Source organism: Musca vetustissima, unplaced genomic scaffold, assembly GCF_032173495.1.
Source record: "Musca vetustissima isolate MV318-11 ecotype Yass unplaced genomic scaffold, APGP_CSIRO_Mvet_v1 utg11109, whole genome shotgun sequence".
Lineage (NCBI taxonomy): Eukaryota > Metazoa > Arthropoda > Insecta > Diptera > Muscidae > Musca > Musca vetustissima.
The window spans coordinates 85,220-108,678 of record NW_026877066.1 but is presented as its reverse complement, the minus strand read 5'-3'; the positions used below and the strand labels follow the sequence as shown (position 1 = coordinate 108,678).

At 36.1% G+C, this 23,459-nt stretch overlaps 1 protein-coding gene across 1 annotated transcript; it reads right to left on the bottom strand.

The window, feature by feature from the left end:
- Positions 1-661: 661 nt before the first annotated feature.
- On the bottom strand, positions 662-22,799 carry LOC133321597 (putative phosphatidate phosphatase). The gene is made up of 6 exons (XM_061530682.1): positions 22,187-22,799; positions 12,720-12,871; positions 4,286-4,504; positions 3,978-4,157; positions 739-987; positions 662-679 (listed from the first exon to the last, which is right to left on the bottom strand). Exons 1-6 carry the CDS (start codon positions 22,797-22,799, stop codon positions 662-664), a joined length of 1,431 nt encoding a protein of 476 aa, XP_061386666.1.
- Positions 22,800-23,459: the final 660 nt, after the last annotated feature.

Sequence of the window (23,459 nt, the reverse complement as noted above, 5' to 3'; positions counted from 1 at the left end):
TATGAATAAATACTTTGCGATATTGTATTGCAATGCAAAACAAAATATAGAAATAATTTAAACTTAAAAACTATAAAATAATTAATAATAATAATTGTAGAAATATATTTGTATAGATAATATGAGATTGCCATAAAAAATACAAATTGGTAATATTCAATGCAAGTGTACCCTTAAGCCCACAAAGGGGATTGTTTTGAATAAAATATAAGAATTTTAAATAGAAATTTATTAAATTTAAAAAATAAAAAAAATCACAGAAATAAAATTTAAACGAAACATAAAATTAACAATTAAAACAATTATGGCAAGCAAAAGAAGGACCCAAAGAGTACACTCACAATTATTATTTTTTAAAATAATTTTCAAATCGTTAAAATAAAAATGCATTTTTGTTTTTACTTTTTTATCAATTAAAGCAATTAAACCGAAATTTTTAAAAAATAAATCCTTAGAAAAACTAAAAAAGTAGTTTTTTTATATTTTTTTTTTTTCTATGTATACGGGGGATTAAATCCCAACTTAAGAAAGAAAAATTAAAAACAAAAAATTTAACAGAGCAATTTTCTCAATTTTAGCACAGTGGAAAAATCCACACCACAAGAAATTCAAACGAACACCATCTGTAGTTGTTGTTCTCTCTAAGTTGGCCTTCTAATAACTACCACATGGAGGATGTCTGTTGGAGAAAAAGAGAATAAAAAAATAAAAATATTAAAATTTATTAAATGTGTTAACAATTAATGTCACATAATAATGATCATAGCACACATTCGACAATTTCAAGTGAATTAATTTCATTGAACTTACCACAATTATTGCATACGCAGTGCCAATCAATGCCCCGGCCAATACGTCTGTCCAATGGTGTTTGTAATCGGAAACACGTGTCAGCGATGTATACCAGGCGAACATTAAAAATATAAATTGCAATAAATGTTTAAACATTTTACTGCGCGAACACGTCAAGCGTTTGTGTAAATAGATCTGCAGAAAAAGAAAAACACATATAAGTAATAAAGAAAATAATTAAAAAATATTTCAAAAGCGTAATTTTTATAAATAGATTAAAAAAATATTTGTAAAAGAATATTTTTTCAAGGACTATCACGACTTAGGCGTTTATTTTTAAAGAATATTTTTTATGGACTATCACCGCTTTACGTGCGAAGTTTTCACAGAATATCTTTCAATACCTATCACATTTTTTAAAGAATATTTTTTCAAGGACTAAAACACGCCTAGATTTTTTTTCAAGAATATTTGTTTAGGGACTAGACAAACGTGGATTTTTTAAAGAATATTTTGGCAAGGACTCGAATAATGATTCCAATATCCTTGGCATATTTAAAGAATATTTTTTTCAAGGATTGAAAAAATCATAGATTTTTAAAAAATATTTTTTTAAAGACTAGACCAAGCATGGATTTTTAAAAGAATATTTTTTTCGAAGATTGGAACATGCGTGGATTTTTAAAGAACATTTTTCAAGGACTATCCGAACTATATCCCTGGATTTTTAAAGAATATTTATTCAAGGACTATCCGAACTATAGACGTTGGCAGCATTCCTCGATATCGAGGGAGCTTTCAACAATGTGAAGCTAGAGGCCATCCATTCTGCTCTCGTAAGCATAGGCATCCCCTCACTCCTTACGGAATGGATTGATAGAATGCTGGAAAGCAGAATTATCAACTCATCCTTGTGGCTTCTGGTGATAAACACCACAGGGAGGAGATACTTATGAAATTCAATCATCTCAGGATAAAGGTTGTAGCCTATGTCGATGATGTAGTCCTGCTGGTTGGGGGTAAGTTTGTAACGGCAATTTCAGACATTCTGGATGGTGCCCTTTCAACCCTGTCTAATTGGGCTTGCACCAAAGGACTTGGTGTAAACCCTACTAAAACCGAATTGGTGCTCTTCACTAGGAAACGCAAAATTCCTAGTTTCCGTCTGCCAACACTTGGAGGAGTGACTTTAACCCTTTCTGATGAAGCTAAATATCTTGGCATCATCCTAGACCGCAAACTACTGTAGAATAGGAATGTTGAGGAATGCTCTCAAAAGAGATTGCTGGCACTCAATTCATGCAAGAACTCCATAGGTAAGAGTTGGGGATGTGACCCGGAATTATACACTGGCTGTATACGACGATCATCTTACCCATACTTACTTATGGTTGCCTCGTTTGGTGGCAGGGGGTGAACAAAAAGATGCTGCTGACAAAACTGAGCTTAGTACAGCGATCGGCTTCAATCCTGATCACCGGAGCATTAAGAAGTACACCACAGGCAGCCTTGAACGCAATCTTGAATCTCCAACCATTGGATATTCTGATTAAATTTCAGGCGGCCAGGTGTGCCCTGAGACTACGTGAAACAGATACCTTGAAATCGCTGAACTATGGTCATGCCAGCATCCTAAACATAACGCCAGGTCATAATCTCTTTAGGAGGGATAGTCATATCAGTGACTATATTCCCCCTCATAGGGACTTAAATGACATCAAAGTTGAATTTCCTAGTAGGGAATCCTGGACTAGTGGCTCCCTACCTCTGCCAGGTCTGTCAATCTTCTCAGACGGGTCTAAGATGGAGGAAGGCACTGACGCAGGCGTTTACTGTAGGGAATTCCTAATTCCCTACAGTAAACGCCTCATACAACTCATATAAACTCAACAATAACTGTAGCGTTTTTCAACCAGAGATTCTCGCAATCGCGAAAGCGGTCGTGATAGTAAAAGCACTTAATGCCGACATCAAGGGACCGGTGACTATATAATTCGATAGTCAGGCGGCCCTGAAAGTGGTGAAGTCGCATACTATAAACTCGAAAGCAGTTCATGATTGTAAGACCGCTCTGAATGATATACGACAGATAGTTGGGTTATGCTGGGTTCCAGGACATAATGACATTGAAGGGAATGAGATAGCCGACGTGCTTGCTCGAGGGGGCTCACAGTCATCCAATCTTCTGATTGAGAGATCTGTGAAACCCCCCATCAGCTATTTCATTGGCAGAATCCGTGCGTTCCATTACGTGGCAGTCGGTAACAGATGGCTAAGGGAACCTGCTTGCAGAATCTCTAAATCTATCTGGCCTGAATTCTTTCGTAAAAGAACGTCTTCGCTGCTGGAACACAGTAAGAGGGAGATCAAAATCGTTGTGGGGATTATAACTGGTCACTGCAAAATTAGATCTCTCACTTCTAAGTGGGACTCCAGTGGAGAGGATTACTGTCGTCTATGTGAGGACGAAGAAGAACTGGAAACAATTGAGCACATCCTCTGCAAATGTCCAACGCTGATCAGCAGAAGACATAAACAGTTTGGAAGTTATCTAATCTTCTTCTCCAAAATAGACCCTAACCAAATTCTAGGCTTTGTCAAAAATTTGACTTGGGTAAAATAATCTCTCTTCCGCCCCCGTTTTTTCTCACTATCTTTTCTCCCTACTCTTCCACTATCTCTTTTATTTTCTTTACAGGTACATATACATAAAGGATGATCACAATGGACATAGTCTCCGAGTGGACGGTTGTCACAACAACCGTACATCCCTAACCTATAGGCGTGGATTTTTAAAGAATATTTTTTCAAGGACTATCAGCACCCTTGGCGTGTTTTTAAAAAAAAAAATATTTTTCAAGGACTATCAGCAACATAGGCGTGTTTTTTTAAATATTTTTTTAAGGTCTATCACGAGTAAAAACTTGTGTTTTTAAAGGAATATCACCATTTTTTTCAAGGGTTTTCACCACTTTAAGCTTGGATTTTTAAAGAATATTTTTTCTAGGACTATCAGCACTCTTGGTGTGTTTTTTAAAGAGTATTTTTTTCAAGGACTATCAACACATTAGTCGTAGATTTTTAAAAAATCTATTTTTCCAAAGACTATCATAAAAGTGGATTTTTTAAAAATATTTTCCCAAGGACTATCACAAAAAGTTGACTATTTTTTATATCATACTTACCGCTATATAGATCATCGTAAACGAAGTAAAACTTGCATGTCCACTGGGAAACGATAAATGCGACTCTTTGATAATTTTCTCCGAATAATTTAAACCACGACAGGTGAATTCCTCAATGTAACGGCCTTCATTCAAGGGATTTTCACAAGTGGTGCCATCACTCATTATTGGCTGGCAGACCTATTAATGAACAAATAAAAAAAAACCACAACAATATAGTACATTAAGTTCATAAAATCATTTACATACAAATTTAAATCAATTTACAATTTTATTTATTTAATTTTGTTCGAAAATTTCCAACTTACCGCAAAGAAATGTGGTCGCAATCTACCAATCGAATATTTGGCAATATCGGTGGTCAGCTCGCATACGCCTGAACCAAAGATCAGCAGGCCAATTCGTTTGTAGCATTCAATAGTCCAGTCGGGTATTTCCAAATGCCAAAAATAATAATTGCTTGTAGATAAATTACCAAAGCTGCGCATTTTATGGGAGTTTGCTTTGAAAAACTCGACCATTGTTATCTGAAAAAAAACCAATCGAATAGCAGAACAAATTATTGATTTTTTTTTTCTGTTAACAATTCTATTTGGTTAGGATTTCTATATTTTTTTGTACTTTTTTTCTGTGGTGGAAAATAATTTATTTGTTTAATGAAATACAGTACACAGCGATTTGTTTTGCGAATCTCAGCGGGATATTGAAATTAAGTTACAAGTGGTTTTTTAGACACAACAGCACACACACAAACGCACTCACACAGTGATTTAAATTTATTTGCATGGTGATTGTATTTCCGATGAATGATGACGGAGCCATGCGGCATAGTTTGCTTGGATTGTCCAGAGTTAATCGACCATTAAGATAAAACAAAACTCCAAGGTGGCGTTAGGAAATTATGGCAATTTAAAACAAATTACTATTCCGCAGATTGTCTTTTGGATTAATAGTCTAAATTTCATGGGAAATTTGTAATAGAACCATTTTTTAAATTTTATTTAAAAGGACATCGATTCTTTAAAGAATATTTTTCTAGGATTAACTTAGCAAATAATTGAATCAAAGAATACTGTTTTAAAGGACTATTAAAAAAAAAAGATTTTTTAAAGGATTATCACCGACCTAGGCTGGGATTTTTAAAAATTATTTTTTTAAGGATCTTCCTATGCTTATACGTGATTTTTTAAAGAATTTTCTCATTATAATGCTTGAGTTTAAGAATATTTTTTCAAGGACAGACAAAGGTGTGAGTTTTTAAAGATTTTTTTGCAGTGTTGTAGATTTTTAAGAATTTTTTTTCAGGGATTTTTTTAAGAATATATTTTCAAAGGTCCTTTTAAGAATAGTTATTCAAGCACTATCTCAGATTCAGGCGTGGATTTTTTTTAAGAATATTTTTTTCAAGGACTACCACAGGGGCAGGGTTGGATTTTTATATCCTACACAACTATGTTGTCAGGGTATTATAGCTTTTTGCAGCCCCAGAAGTTTGTAACGCAGCGAAATATTGGTCCTAGACCCACCTTTAAGTATACCGATCGTCATATCTCGACTAGCAGAGTCGATCTAGACATGTATGTCCGTCTGTCCATTATAAATTGTAAACACGATACAGGCTGCAGTTATGGACCAATCTTCACGAAATTTTGCATGTAGGATGTATATTAAATTTATCAATCCGTTTTCAACAGCTCGAAATATTCAGCGGAGACCCCACAAATTATACACATTCATGATCAGAATAAAATTCTATGCCGATTTGCATTTCGGCCTGTCTGTCTATCCGCCTGTTGAAATCATGACAGAGTTCACAATATTTAAAATAGTGCTCTGGAATTTTGCACAGTCATTGCTAGTACTGCTAAGATGTTTGGTATTGCAAATGGCAGATATCGGTCCACGTTTTGGTGTAGGCCTCATTTAACGGCACTTCCCAATATTCGGTATTTTGGACACGTTTCTAACCCAATTAGCTGTAATTTGGTATTTTGGGTTCTCATTGTATAGCACATCTCCTTACCAAAAATTATTAATATTAACCCAAGTTTCAGGGTAGACCCCATATACCTCCAAATACTTAATATTTTAGAGATTTTCGAAAGGTGTTTCATCCGAATTTGGCTGTAATTAGGTATTTTAGGTTCTCATTGAATATCACATATCCGTACCAAAACTGTTTAGTATTGAGCCAAGTTTCAGGGTAGTCTCCATAATATGGTACCAACTAATACCATTCTCATAACGGTATCACCACATCTCCGCACTAAAAATGACTAATCTTGACCCAAATCGGTATTTCGGGAAATTTTTTTCACATTTTTGCTTTATTCATTGTAATATAAAGCCCCAGCGCCTTCAGACAAAACCTGACAACTATATACTGTTCTTTACACAGACAGGCAATTTGAAAATTAATTTTTTCAATATGTGAGTTTCATAACAGATTATTATGCATAATTAGGCCAAGGTATGTTACCGATTTAGACTCGGGAAGGGAGACGCCATTTATGTGCACCGACATAGACTATCCAGTTTTAATATCACGAATTTAGTTTTTCCGGAGTTTAGTATTAAAAAGTTCATCCTTGCATATTCGCATCCTTCATCCTTGCATATTCGCATCCTTCATCCTTGCATATAATCTATTTTTGTACGAAGCACTCTTTCATCCGTGTATTTATATAGAAGACACACACCGTCTCCAAACATAAACAGTTTTCCGTAAAATGGAACATTTTTTAAATTGTTGGTATAAAGTTTAAATAATAGTGGACCCAACACACTTTCCTGAGGAACGCCATGGTTGACCGGTAGCCTACTACTTTCTTCTTTTCCAATTTGCACATTTTGTTATCGATTATTTAAAAAAAAATTAAAAAATAACAAAGTGTCATACTTGCACCCAACATATTTTAGCTTCTTCACTAGAATGCTGTGGTCCACAAGATCGAACGCCTTAGTGAAGTCAAAAAATACTCCAGCTATTCCTCTGCTGCCCGTATCCAATCCCTTGCATATGAACTCGGTTAGGTCAAAAAACTGCTTCGTCTGATCCGGAACCCTTCTTAAATTCAAACTGGTTCTCACATATAATTTTGTTCTCCTCAAGGTATGACGACATTTGCTCGTAAATGATCTTCTCAAATACTTTATCGATCACTGATAATACTGCAACAGGTCTGAACTCATCAATACTGTACGAGTTAGCATTCTTAGATACTGGTGTCACTCTATGGATCTTCAAACAGTCGGAATATTTTCCTTCTCTAATCATATTGCTAAAAATTTTTGTCAATACTCAGATAATCTCACCTCAGATAATTTCATGTTTGGTTTAATCCCATCTGAACCACAACATTGTTATGCCCAATGCCTTAAGTTCCTTAATGACTAGATCCTTTGACACCTCCAACAGACCAAACCGACTACGCTCAATCAATGAAATTAATATCATCATTTCGATATCGTTGGATGGAATTTCTTAATGCATGCACAGAGTCTATGAAATGTCTATTAAATTTATCCGCTTTCTAACCGAATTGGCTGTAATTTGGTATTTTGTGTATTGATCTCCGTTTTATTATAGCCACATAAATTATTATTATTTTTATACCCTACACAACTATGTTGTCAGGGTATTATAGCTTTGTGCAGCCCCAAAAGTTTGTAACGCCGCGAAGAAATATTGGCCCTAGACCCAACTTTATGTATACCAATCGTCATATCTCGACTAACTGAGTCGATCTAGACATGTGTGTCCATCCGTCCGTCCGTCTGTCCGTCTGTCCGTCTGTCCATTATAATTTGTAAACACGATACAGGCCACAGTTATGGACCAATCTTCACGAAATTTTGCATGTAGGATGGGTTCTGGCCAATGAAGACCCCTATTGTTTTTGGTAAAGATCGGTTAATATTTTGGGGATGAAATGGACCAAATACTTAATTTTTGTCGGTTTTTCTGGTCGCTCCAGAGGCCGCAGTTATGGTCAGAACATCGTGAAATTTTACATGGAGAAAAGGGATCAGGCCAAAGGATTATGCCTGTTTTTATAAAGATCGGTCAATATTTAGAGGGTCAAATGGACCCTGACTTTTGTGTGAAAAGTCACAAAATTTGTATTCTATAGCGTATATATTTACCCCTGAAGGACATAGACCCGAAAAGTTTATATTATATCCGAAAGGAGTGGTTGACCTTTAAATTAATACCAATTATATTGTTGTATGTGCTCGGATGTGGAAGTAACACCTAAATATTTACAGGTATCTCCGTATTCCTATATTATTTAGTAACCCATTATCACTCTACAGAGGGGAACTATAGCGCTGATCGCTTTGAAATGTTCCATGAGGTTCCACTTATGGTCAAGGACAACGCCTATAATATTCGGTGATGATCAGAATAAAATTTTGGAATGAAGTGGACCGAAAACTTAATTTTTTGTGTTATTTTCGAGTCGATCTATAGACCACAAATGAAAGCCGAACATCACAACACAACCCACGGTGAAGGGAATCTGGACAATAGCTCTACTGAATACTCATAATATTCGGAAAATATGTCAGTGTTAGGAAAAGGTGCTGTTTACCTCTAATCGGGTAAGAGGGTGCAAATTTCACGAAATATTGCCCAGGCTCGGAATATACATCCGCAGAAAATTTGAGTTCCGTGGTAGTTGTGTAGGGTATCGTATGGTCGGCCCCGTCCGACTATACTGCTCCGCTCACTGGTTTTATTATTTCTTTAAAAATATTTCTACTTCAAAAAAAAAAAAAATTTAAATACTCTACGTTTTTGGAGAATTTGAAAAAATATTTGTGGTTAGAAGAAATTATCTTATAGTAGTGGAATGAGTGTTCTCCCTATATTACTTCCAAAAATGTCGGGCATTAAGACTTGTTTGTTGCCTTATCCGAAGCTATTTTAGTAATTTGTTCAACACAAACCCCTTTGTTTAGTTTATCGCATTAAAGAAATAATGCCGCCATTGGACCATAATCTATATTCTTACACCTTAAGTTAAACATATTTACATGTGCTCTATGCTCAACATATTTCGTTAGACATACATGCCACATATTTGCCTACACGAAGCATAATGTGGGCATGCGCACCAGCAGCATACAACAATAGAATGTGGCGGTTTGCTACCGTTTTGTTCTCATTTTTTCTGTTTGCACTTTGTTTCGGTGTTGTTAGATCTTCCGATCTCCGCATAGATTTATGAAAGATGTAAAGAAAACAAAGGCCACCTGAAGGCTACAACATAAAACCAAACAATGTTTATACGAAGTCCGTTTCGTCCCGTACTGCTCCGCATTATCTTATTTGCTTGTTATTCGTTCGCTTGCTCTATAACTCTTTTGTGGAAGTTGTGGCGACGCTCTTAAAGAAACCGCCATCACCGAAAGTCGGTTAATTGATTATTTTCACATTGTATTTACATTAGCACACTGAACAAATCGCCGACATTTTTCCAACAACACTTGGGCATAATGGCATAGATTTAGAGATAAGCTCAAGTGAAAAACCTCTATGAAGAAAAGTTTGTTATGTCCCACGAGGACAGGTAACAAGCAAAACATTTTTTAAACTGGGTTACAAAAATTAAAAAAAAACACACACACACAAACGAGCTGATTATTATCGGAAAATGTTGGTGTAAATTGATTTTCACTAAAGACGTGTTGTTGTTAATTAAACCATCCTCTCTCGATAATAAATTTGCACTCATTTTATGGCAAATTGCTAATCGACATGTAATGACTATAGATTATGTCTTGGCGAAATGTGAAAACATTAAATAAAACAAGGGAAATATTTTGTATAGTTTAGTGGAATAAACTTGTTATAACTCAAAACATTCTTTAAAAAATCCGCCGATAGTAACCGAAAAAATATCACCTAAAATATTTTTTAAAAACAAATCCCTGAACAATTTTTTTAAAGTCCATGCCTGTGTTAGTCCCCGAAAAAATATTATTAAAAAAAAAAACATAAAACATAAAAACATAAAAACATGATAGACCTTGAGAAATATTCTTTAAAACATTCACGCCAGCGGAAGACCCCAACAAATATTCTTTAAAAAAATTTAGTTATTTTTGATAGTTATGAAAAAAATATTTTTTTAAAAATCCTACACAAATGATAATCTCTGAAATAATATATATATTTTTCTTTTGAAATCCACGCCTGAAAAATATAATTTTGAAATCCACGACTGAAAATTTTTCTTTTGAAATCCACGCATGAAAAATGTAATTTTGAAATCCACGACTGAAAAATTTTCTTTTGAAATCCACGTCTGAAAAATATAATTTTGAAATCCACGCCTGTGATAGACCCTGAAAAATATTCTTTATAAAATCCACGCCTTTGATAGTCCCTGAAATAATATTGTTTGTAAAATTCAACTCTCTCCGAGCCCGTGAAAAAAATATTCTTTAAAACCTGTGAAAGACCCTGCAAAAATATTCTTTAAGAACTCCATGCATCTGATAGCCATTGAAAATTATTTTTTAAAAAAATCCTTAACTCTAATGGGCCCTGAAATTTATTTTTTAAAAAATTCACGCCTCTGATATCCCCTAGAATATTCTTTAAAATACCCACGCAAGTGATAGCCCCTGAAAAATATTTTTTAAAAAATCCCCTAAAATATTCTTTAAAATACTAAGCCAGAGATAGTCCCTGATAATATATTTTTATACCCTACACAACTATGTTGTCAGGGTATTATAGCTTTGTGCAGCCCCAAAAGTTTGTAACACCGCGAAATATTGGTCCTAGACCCACCTTTAGGTATACCGATCGTCATATCTTGACTAGCTGAGTCGATCTAGACATGTGTGTCCGTCCGTCTGTGCATTATAATTTGTAAACACGATACAGGCCACAGTTATGGACCAATCTTCACGAAATTTTGCATGTAGGATGGGTTCTGGCCAATGAAGACCCCTATTTTTGGGAAAGTTCGGTTAATATTTAGGGGATGAAATGGACCAAATACTAAATTTTTGTCTGTTTTTCTGGTCTCTCCAGAGGCCGCAGTTATGGTCCAAACATAATGAAATTTTGCATGGAGAAGGGGATCGGGCCAAAGAATAAGCATGCCTGTTTTCATAAAGATCGGTCAATATTTAGCGGGTCAAATGGACCCTGACTTTTGTGTGAAAAATTACAAAATTTGTATTCTATAGCGTATATATTTACCCCTGAATAACTAAGACCCCAGAAGTTGATATTATATCCAAGAGGAGGTGTTGATCTTTAAATTAATACCAGTTATATTGTTGTATGTGCTCGGATGTGGGTGTTACACCTAAATATTTGCGGGTATCTCCGTATTCGTATATTATTTAGTAACCCATTATCACTCTAGAGAGCGGAACTATAGCGCTGATCGATTTGAAATGTTCTATGAGGTTCCAGTTATGGTTAAGAACAACGACTATAATTTTCGGTGATGATCAGATACTAATTTTGGGATGAATTGGACCGAAAACTTAATTTTTTGTGTTATTTTCGAGTCGATCTATAGACCACAAATGAAAGCCGAACATCACAACACAACCCACGGTGAAGGGAATCTGTACAATAGCTATACTGAATACTCGTAATATTCGGAAAGTATGTCAGTGTGAGGAAGAGGTGCTGTTTACCTCTAATCGGACAAGAGGATGCAAATATCACGAAATATTGCCCAGACTCACAACATCCGCAGAAAATTTAAGTTCCGTGGTAGTTGTGTAGGGTATCGTATGGTCGGCCCCGTCCGACTATACTGCTCCGCCCACTGGTTAAAAAATCCACGACTCTGATATCCCCTAAAAATATATAATAGACCCTGAAGAAATATTCTTTAAAAATCCAAGCCTGTAATATGTAGACCCTGGAGAAATATTCTTTAAAAATCCAGTCCTGCAATAGACCCAGAAGAAATATTCCTTCAAAATCCATCCTCTCATAGATCCTAAAAAAATATTCTTTAAAAATCCACGCCTTTCGTGGATCCTGAAAAATTATTCTTTAAAAACCCACGCCTTTCATGGATCCTGAAAAATGATTCTTTAAAAACCCACGCCTCTTATAGATTCTGAGAAAAAATATTCTTTAAAAATCCACTCCTATGATAGACCAAAAAAATATTATTTAAAAAATCCACGCTTCTCTAGACCCTGAAAATTTTCTTTAAAAAATCCACGCCTGTGATAGATTCTTAAAAACTCCACGCCTGTGATAGATTCTTAAAAACTCCACGTCTGTGATAGATTCTTAAAAAATCCACGCCTGTGATAGACCCTAAAAAATTCTTTATAAAAAATGATTTAAAAAATCCAAGTCTGTTTGAGTCTTTAACAATGTTTTTTTAAGTGCGCCTGTAATAGTCCCCAAAAAAATTTGTTTAAAAGATCCAAGCCTGTTTGAGCCTTTAAAAAATGTTTTTTTTAAGTCCAAGCTTGTGATAGTCCATGAAAAAATATTTTTTTTAAAAACCCACGCCTGTGATAGTCCGTAAAAAATATTCTTCAAAAAATACACACCAGTCCCAGCGCTTAATAAAAATATTCATTAAAAATTTACTAAGAAAATTTTCCTTTCATTCATTTTATTTTTGTCGTACTGTAATATCATGACATGTTATTTTTTAATAAACATAAATCACATGAAGAATATTACGTGTGTTTGTATACATAAAAATATTGTTTATTTATATAACTCCATTGACTTACCACCGAAATCGGCACCACAAAACACATCAAATACAGCAACCAGCTCGGCATTGTCGATTCATGATAGGGATGCATTAGCGAATCATCATTGCAAAAGAAGCCGCGTTTATACGCTTCACCCCAAAGTGTAAAACTGAGAATGGGTAAGCCAACTGTAAAAAGAATAAAAAAAATATTATTGTAAATAAAAACATAAACATTTAAAACATCTCAAGTGGTATTTTAGTATTTTTCTTCTTTTCATTTGAAAACTTTTTTTTCCTCCGTTAATATTAAAATAAAAATTTATCTTTAAGGAAAATTTACAGCCGCCACATAAAACACTAATAAATAATATGCACAGTTGCTGGTGGTGGTGGTGCCTGTTTCGAGCCTCTCATTTTGGCTCGCTATTCACTGTTTTCTGATAGCTATTTTTCTGAATGGTTTAACTAAGCCAGGCCAACAACAGAGATTAAGCTAATGTTTGAGATGTCATTAAATGAAGTATTTCTCACACATCGCTGGTGGCTGGATGGCTGGCTGGCTGGGCTGGTGTCCACAGCAGCCACAAGTTATTGTATGGCTGACATATGAGGTAGTCCAGCAGCCAAGCTGGCAACAAGTCAGCCAGCAAAACCGTCCCAGTGAGTGGCAGTCAGGTGTTCATTCACATGTGGCCAACATTACCATTCACCATAACACCACAACACCACCGGCACCGCCACCATATTAGCTTTACCGTATCAGTTTACAGTTTGATAATGACACCAATGGTCGGATCTAGAGGCAACCAAAACTGCAACAACAACAACAACAAGCACATGAAAATAAAATCAGCCTATAAACAACAACACAGACAAGATTGGTAAATATTTTTACCAATTACATTGAGGTTTCGACTTGAGTTTGACATGCAAATATAGATCGCAACCACGATAAGTGTAATTCGAACCACAGGCTGGCTGGAGGTGCAGCAAAAAACTGCAACAATCAACTAAAACAACAACAACAAAAGGGCACAGGTTAAAGATGTTGTGTTTATGTTTTAACAACACCGAATGTGACAAGTGAAATAAATTGTCAATTTTGATAATTTATGGTGGACTAGAAACAAGAAGCAAAAATTAGAAGGAGTTATATGTGAAAGAAGACCTTATATTGGTCTTGTGAAGATATACGGACTAGTAAAGATTCGGTAAAACTTCCTAAGATAAAATTTGTAATATAGGTTTTCTATATGGCACCTTCTATAGGTGGCTTCTGTGGGTGTTCTATAGATAGTCGACCTTCTATCGGTTTTTATATCTCGACTAGCTGAGCCGATCTTGACATATGTGTCCGTCCATCCGTCTATCTGTCCATTCTACTTTATATCCACGATACTGGCCACAGTTTTGGATCACTAGTCATGAAATGTTGCATGTAGGATAGGTTTTGGTCAATGAAGACCCATATTGTTTGTGATAATAATCGGTTAATATTTAGGATATAAAATGGACCAAACACTTTATTTTTGTCGTTCTAGAGTCCATCATTATATGAAGAACGTCACATATTTTAAGTGGTGAAGGGGGTCTGACCAAATACTTAGAACGGCTGTTTAGATGATGTTCGGTCAATATTTCGAGGGTCTAATCAAATAAAGCCTAAAGTGACCAAATATTATTTTATGTCGTAGTTTTTCACCTCGGAAAAACAAGATTTGGAAAATATGCCAGGGTTAGAAAATGGAGCTGTGGAGCCTATAATCGGTCAAGATGGTGGAAATATGGCGAAATATTGCCCAGGCTCAGAATATAAAACCGCATAAATGTTTATTTTCCTGGTAGTTTTGTAGAGTATCATATGTTCGGCTGCGCCCGACTTCACTGCTCTTTTCACTGATCTGTATATTCAATAGATAGGCCTTCTGTAGGTAGGAGCCTTCCTAAGGGTCATCCATAAATAAGAGATATTCGTTGGGGATTCTATATTCGTTGGAGACTTTCTACAGGTCTCCTCCGGGGGAACTGAGGCCTTGGAGATTTTTTTCTATAGAAAAAAAGAGCTCAATGAGCACTGGGGAGGTTGATGAGACTTTTTTCTAAAAAAGACCACTGAGATCGCTTCTAAAAATATGAGACATTCCTTGGGACTTCTATGTATAGGAGACTTTGCTGTTAAAATAACTTAGTGACAACGGAGGACTGTACCAATTTGTTTCTTCAGAAAAAATACCTCGATGGGTACGGAGGTCTAAGTCGTTTTTATACCCTCCACCATAGTATGGAGGGTATATTAATTTTGTTTTTCCGTTTGTAACTCATCGAAATAATCATTTCCGACCCTATAAAGTATATATATTCTTGATCAGGGTAAAATTCTATGACGATATCGCCATGTCCGTCTGTCAGTCTCTCTGTTGTAATCACTCTAGCGTCTAAACGAATGGAGATAGATCGCCAAAATTTGGCATAGAGTCGTCTTTTGTCTGCAGGCAGGTTAAGTTCGAAAATGGGCTTTATCGGTTTAGGCATAGCTCCCATATAAACACTTTCTTCTTGTACCCCCCAATTTTCGGTATTTTGAGGTTCTTGAGTGCGTTTTTAAACTGAATTCGCTGAAATTTGGTATATTGAGTTGTTATTGGGTAGCAAATCTTTCCACTAAAAATTATAAATATGGGTCCATATTTTCGGATAGCCCCCATATAAGGGTACCCCCAATTTTGCGGGGGATTTGATCGCATTTTTCGACCGAATTCGCTGAAATTCGATACTTTGAGTTCTTATTGGGTAGCAAATCTCTATACTAAAAATTATAACTATAGGTCATTTTTTTCGCGTTGGCAGAAGTTTTCAATGTGAACTGCGAAACGATTTTTTTTCATTTTGGGGTTCAATTTCGGATACCTCAAGTCCATACACATTATTGATCCCTTGTGACCATTATGCATTTGTTGCATCCATCGCATTTTGCACTTTGGAACCATACAGCCATGGTTCAAAGTTTTTTGGGTTATTATTTATTTTTTTATTTATAAATTTAATTTGTTATTGTTTACACTTAAGAATTAACAACAAAAAACTGTTCATTTAAATACAAAAAATTATTTCAACACGAGTAAAAGATTTGTGTACGCAAATTTCCATTGTTTATGGAATGAAAACGAAATGGGGGTGGATTATTGGATGATGGACTTTGTTTTAAAATCAGGCAGAAGAGGGGGGAACGACCGCAAAGGTGCACAAAATATGGCAACGCATGATGGGTTCATGTCATTCGAACACCCCTTAATTTTTGCTTTTAATATTTATTTCAACTCGAGGCCAAAGTAATGATGATATGTGACTTGTCATGGTGATCAGTGTCCACAAGAGGGGTCTGGTTGTGTGTCCATTTGTTTGTTTCTTTTTTTTTTTGGGAAAATGTGGATACAATGGCTGTGTTACTATTTTACATCTCTCCCCCAGATTTATATTGAAATGATTGTGTTTGTGTTGTGCTACCCTTTAATAGGGTGCTGCAAAATAATTATTTACGTTGCTGTTGTTGCTGTTCGTGATCATCATGCCATCATCCCCCATCCATAAAATATGTTTTATTTAAAGTGTTTTGTATTTGTTCGTTTTATCACTTTGTTTATATTTGATTTTATTGGTTTTTTTTGGCGGGAGCATTGAGCGACCTGAATTAAATAAAAGCTTTCGTATTTGAAAAAATTAAATGGCCTTTTTGTTTTAATATTTTCAATTTACAAAATAAAAATCTGTGTTACTGTAGTATGCGATTGTTTCGAGAAAGGTCTGGCCACAGCATGATATTCCGCGCATAATATTTATTGTCTGTTTCAATCCCACGTTATTTAATATCACAAAATTTAGAATTTATTAGATCCCAATAGATTTTTAGCTGCAGAGTATTCCTTTTAAACAATTCCTTTTAAACAAAATTCCGAACAGGCTTCCCTAAAACGTGAACTAATATTGATCATGTTTAGTAGATTTTACACCCCATTAGAACCTGTCAAATTAAATCAAATTCAGTTAAACAGCCGAATAAAAGGGGGGTACCGAACCCAAAGTAACGAATAAAGAGGTCATACCATTATATGGAGGCTATCTGAAAACATGGGCCAATATTGATAATGTTCGGTAAGTACATTGTCTACCCAATGAGAATCCAAAATTTTACATTGCTCCTAAATTGGTTGAAACACGTGCTCAAGTTTTTTAAAAGTCCGAGCTTTGGGGTGTAGCGTTATATACGGGCTTTCCTAAAAAGTTGATCAATATTGAGAATTTTTAGTAGGAAGAAGATTTTCTACCATACCACAACCCTAAATAAAATATTAAACCCAATTACATAGGAACATGTGCCCAAACGGGGGGTACCGTTATATGTGGGCTAAACTAAAAAGTGGGCCAGTATTGATAATTTTGAGTAGGATGATTTGATACCCAATTAGAACCAAACGTTACGTTAATACCGAATATTAGGGGTACCGTTATATGGGAACTATACGAAAACGTGATATACCCCCATTTGCAAGACCAACCACTCTAGGAGCAATGCCAGTGATAAATGTGAAAGCTCTTTGTCAAATAATGCGATGTCGATCGTGTTTGAATAGACAGGCCGACGCGCATAAATCGACATAGAATGACAAATTTAATATACAAATAGGCATTGACACGTGGTAGATAGTGGAAGGTTTTAATACCCATTGACTATGGGGGGTCATCCCCTAAAACACAAAGCAACCATGGGGAAGCGCTAAACAACTCAGCTCTGCTATGCAGATATCGGCGAAAATCCGGTAAATTGAGTAAGTAGTTCTACAAGGATAGAAAGAATCGAATTGTCTCTTCATGCGAAACAACTCAGTACCGGCATATATTTGATCTTCGCACAAGACATATAGTCATCATGCGATCATGAGCACATTCTTCAAATGCGGATGTAATCGTAAATCTCATCGAGGGTGGCGCTACAAGCATACAGTTGACAGACAATACTGAAGTTCACTTTAAGAAAAACCAGCGAAGAGCAAACTTTACCCAATGAAGATTAAACCGATATAAAGCCATCTTAGAATGCCGGAGAAACGAAGATGCTCACGACGAGAAGGAAGGGGTCTATGGGGCATATAAAGGCGGGAATTGACCAGAATAAACGGACGTTCTTGTATCGTCCACAGCTGATGTATGTCCCCAATGATAACGCTGAATTGTCCTCCAATTCCTTGAAGCAGATTCGATTTGTGGAAGAGCATACGTACATCAAACCTACAATCCAAGAAGGATTCAATTCTATGGGGTATAAGGCCGGGGAAATGACCAGAATAAACGGACGATACAAGAACCCACTGCTGATGTATGCCCCCAATGATAATCCTGAATTGTCCTCCAATTTCTTGAAGCAAAGCCATCTTAGAATGCCGGAGAAACGAAGATGCTCACGACGAAAAGGAAGGGGTCTATGGGATATATAAAGGCGGGAATTGACCAGAATAAACGGACGATACAAGAACCCACAGCTGATGTATGCCCCCAATGATAACGCTGAATTGTCCTCCAATTCCTTGAAGCAGATTCGATTTGTGGAAGAGCATACGTACATCAAACCTACAATCCAAGAAGGATTCAATTCTATGGGGTATAAAGCCGGGGAAATGACCAGAATAAACGGAAGATACAAGAACTCACAGCTGATGTATGCCCCCAATGATAATCCTGAATTGTCCTCCAATTCCTTGAAGCCGATTCGATTTGCGGAAGAGCATACGTACATCAAACCTCCCAAAAACAAAAGCAGAATGCCACAAGAATATAAAGAGTGAAGGCGGACAAGTTTGCACACAGCCTTCGAATCTTCTATAAAGTCTAGCAATTGCTAAAAGACTAACCGGATAATACGATAGAGGAAAATGACAACAAACACTTGTAAGTAGTCTCCATTACAGCTTTGCTATGCAGATGTCGGCGAAAGTCCGATAAATTGAGTAACGAGTTCTACAAGGATAGAAAGAATCGAATTGTCTCTTCATGCGAAACAATTTAGTTCAAGCTTGTGAGTTAGAAGAACATTCCTCTACTATAGACGGAAACTGTTTTTATTAGAGGACGAGGCAAGAAGAAAATGACAGTTGAGTGGAGGACATATGATTAGGGTCATCCAATTGAATCTGAGAAGTCACTCATAGCGAATAGAACGACGAATCGACTCTCCTTACCTTAGACAGAATAGTCCATGGAAGTCTGGATAAGAACAAGTATATGGCGTATTATGTGTCCAACACTGTCTTCTACAGGATTGGGAAGGCAATAAGCGGAGGAGGCAGAAATATTCGACATGAAATGAGATTGACCGAATAGGAGATCACCGAAAAACTATTTACGATAGGTCAATTGATTGAGTATATTCAAAGAAACCTACATCGGGGTAAGAAGGAAATGAAAGGTCGGAGGGAAAAATTAATTAAAGTTAATATACATATCGAGCTTATTCTGGAACATTGGAATATTAAAAACAACAACCTGTATAATATGTCACAAAAGCGTATGCTTTCTCTTCTCCCCAGAATTGTCAACATAGGAGGCAACCATACAGAAGAATGATAACATTGACCTCCCATTCAACTTCACAGTCCATGGATTTTCCAATTGAAGAGACTGTAAAAATGATGACATGATGATCCAAGAGACTGTAAAAATATTTCTTGGATATGAAAAGAGAAAGCCGAAGCATGGTCGATGAAGGCGGAACTGGTCATCTATCTATGTCATAAACATCTCTTGGGAATATATAGATGAAACTTAGTGTAGGGGTCATACCAAGTCACTAGGGCCAAATTGGTGGAGTGAATAAAGATAATCAAAAACTCCATGCATATCCAATGTGCCTCTTGTTGCGAACAAGAGACATTGCTAATTTGCTAAATATGAGATAGGCTCTGACCTATTTCTCCAAAATAGATCCCATAATCCTTCACGAGTTTTCCAAAATTATGATATGGCAGAGTGACCGCAACAAATCCTTCTTCTTCCCTTTATTGTTGTATGATGGATCAATCGGATTTTCGATTTATTTTTTACGCTGGATGTATGTTGAGTGTAGCTTTCGGCTTCTGATATGCTCCCACATTGCTCTATTTTGCCGCACAATAACAACATCATTCCGATTTTAATATTTAAAAAAGGAACAACAATTAAAAACAACAACAACAACAAGTTGACAACTTTCTTTACTAAAGATCACGAACAAAGTGCAAAAAGTTCAATTGCGAACAAAAGTTGCGCCAAGACGAAAAAAAAACGAAGCAGAGAAACATTCACACGCAAATGATAAGGCCCATTAATAATATGAAAAAGATGTGACGAAGAATGACGCCTTACAACACAAATGAATGAATATGAGGCGGTGTAGGAGGAGTGGAAGCATTCTAATGTCAACGATGTGAATATTTTTCTATTCATGAATGGAGAATCGAATTAATTGACAATTTCGCATAAATTGATTTTAATTCTCCAAATGTTGTTTTTTTTTTTGGCACGATCAAAGGTCAACAATTACGATTTGATTGAGTCAACATACGGTCGATCTTCGGCGAATGATTCAGATACATACGAGTTCTATGAGAATTTTGTTTACACTCGGGGAGGTGATAAAAAAATCAACAACATAGTGAGCTAGCTGGATGTTGTGTACATTGTTGTTAATTAAATAAAAAAGACGAGGAGTAGTGCAACAGTTTGGGGGGAGATAAATCTGAAACATTAACGAACTTTTCCTATTTCGAAAAAAATCCTAGGTGGGAACAGTGATTTTTTTCATAGAAGAATGGAGAAAAAGTATGTCCTCAAAAAAATCGCAGACCTCAGTTCTCAACCCGAGGTAATTTTTTCTAAAGCAAAAATCGGCAGACGTCAGTTCCCAGTCTGAGGTAAGTTTTTTTAAAGAAAAATTCCCGCATTGACATATTTTTTTATAGAAAAAAAAATAGAAAAAATCAGACCCCAGTTCCCGCACTGAGGTACTTTTTTCTATAGAAAAAATTCGCAAACCTCAGTTCTCGAACTCAGGCCAGTTCTCGAACGTTGGCAATTTTTTTCTATAGAAAAAAAATCGCAGACCTCAGTTTTCGAACTGGGGTAATTCTTTTCTATAGAAACTGAGGCAGTTTTTTTATAGAAAACAAATTGCCTGCCTTCCTTAGTTCCTGAAATGAGGCAATTTTTTCTATAGAAAAAAAAATGGCAGACCTCAGTTTTTGAACTGAGGTAATTTTTTTGTATGGAAAAAAAAATTGCAGACCTCAGTTCTTGAACTGAGGTAATATTTTTGTATAGAAAAAATTCGCAAACCTCAATTCTCGAACTGTGGCCATATTTTCTATTGGAAAAATTCCAGACCTCAGTTCTCAATCTAAGACCATTTTTTTCTATAAAAAAAATCGCAAACTCAGTTTGAGAACTTCCCGAAATGAGTTCTCGAAATGAGGCCATTTTTTCTATAGAAAAATGGCATACCTCAGTTCTCGAACTGAGGCAATTTTTTTCTATAGAAAAAAATTCTCACAGACCTCACTTCCCGAAATAAGGCAATTTTTTTTTCTATAAAAAAATCACACAGACATCACTTCCCGAAATGAGGCAATTTTTTTCCTATAGATAAAAATTCGCAGACCTCAGTTCCCGAAATGAGGCAAGTTTTTCTATAGAAAAAAATTCGGAGACCTCAGATCTTGAGCTGAGACAATATTTTTCTATAAAAAAAATCACAGGTCTCAATTCTCAAACCGAGGCCATTATTTTCTATAGAAAAAAAAATCGCAAAGATTTAAGACCTCAATTCCCGGACAGAGGGATTTTTTTCTATAGAAAAAAAATCGCCAGAACTCAGTTCCCGAACTGAGGCAACTTTTTTTCTATAGAAAAAAAATCGTCAGACATCAGTTCCCGAACTGAGCCAAATATTTTTACAGAAACAAATTCGCCACACCTCAGTTCCCGAACTGAGTCAACTATCCCGAACTGAGAAATATTTTCCTTTTTCTTTGAAAAAATTGCATTGCAACTGAGCCATTTTTTATAGAGAAAACACACAGACCTCAGAAATGAGACCATTTTTCCTATTGACAAATTTGCTCTGGCCTCAGAAACAAGGTAATTTTTCCTATTGAAAAAATCGGCAAAAGTCCTCAGAACTGAGGACCTTTTTATAGAAATAAAAAAAACGTACAGGCTATAGAACTGAAGCAATTTTTTTTATAGAAAAAATCCGCTGACCTCAGTTCTTGAACTGAGGCCATTTTTTCCATAAAAAAATCGTAAACCTCATTTCTGGCACTGAAAAATATTTTTTTGTTTCGAAAAAATTGCATTGAGCCCATTTTTTCTATAGAAAAAAATCACAGACCTCAGTTTCATACCGAGGCAGTTCCGAAGTTCTCACTGAAACATTATTTTGAATTTTTGAAACTTTTAGTTTTTTTTTCTACTTACCACACGCCAATAGAACAAAATCCAATAAAATTCGACAACAAATCTTCCTCGTTCCATATAATTCCATTTTGTGTTTTTGTCCCAGGTTCGCTCCGACACCCGTTACGTTGTGGCCACCACCACCAACCGAACCGATATATATGTTCAAACTTTTCTCGTTTTTATTGCTATGATTAATATTGTTGTTGTTATTGTTGTTGTTATGGTGATTCGATAGCGATGACAATGTTGTACTGGCCGTACTCGCCGTTGTTGTTGATGATGGTGATGCCGAGATGCCACTGCCCGAACTGTGGCCCAGACCGCTGCTGCAACCATTATTACTAGCCCCAAGATAATTGCCCGTACCCATTGCCGAACCAGAGCCACTGTCACAGTTGGCATTACCATTCGACAGTAAGGCTGTTGTTGTTGTTGCTGTATCTTGACTGCTGATGTTGCTGTTAACGGCAGCCACAGCAGCTGCTGCACCACACATACCCACCGATATGGAGGCTGATGCCAGTGTGGCACCATTCAATGTCGGCGAAGATGGTTCACTGCAGCTGCTTTGACTCTCAAGACGTTGCAGAGGTGTGGTGTCACACACGCTAGTGGGTCGTAAGCTGTTCATGGTAGTTGGCTGTGTAAATTCTGGGGGTAAAAGTTCTGGATCCAAATGTAATAATTTCCTCCGAAGAATTGGTGGGGGTGGGGTGCTAACTTGCTTATCAATTCGATATTAATTCAATCAAGAGGAGTTCTTTTTTTGTTTTTGTTGTTGCGTGGGGAGCATTAATGGGGTTCTCTCCTCATACTTTCATCTCCCTGTGGCGGCAGCTAATCAATTGCTGACTTTTCAATCAATCCAAATCCATAACAAATGAAATGTGGAACGCCGATGACGTTGATGTCTGCTGGTGATGTTTGATCTAATGCTCTTGGTTGTGGCTAACGGTAATGGAATAATGCGATGATGACGATGCCAGTGTCGATATCGATGCCGTCACTGACTCTGCGATGAGTTCTATTTCTGTGAAATACTCAAGAGGCATGAAGTACTTGTACTTGTATTTCTTGTTGTTGTTGTCAGCTACCTCTTCCTTTGTTGTTGTTTATCTATGCTGATGACATGTGAAAATTGACTATTGGGTGTACAACATTGTTCCTGCCTCTTGGGGTTGTTGACTCTTTTGTTTTGTTTTTCGGATCATCAATACCTGGAGATTAGAAGAGAAGAAAAAAAACAACCATAATTAAGTTAAGGTTAACTAAGAAAACAATAGACGATGTT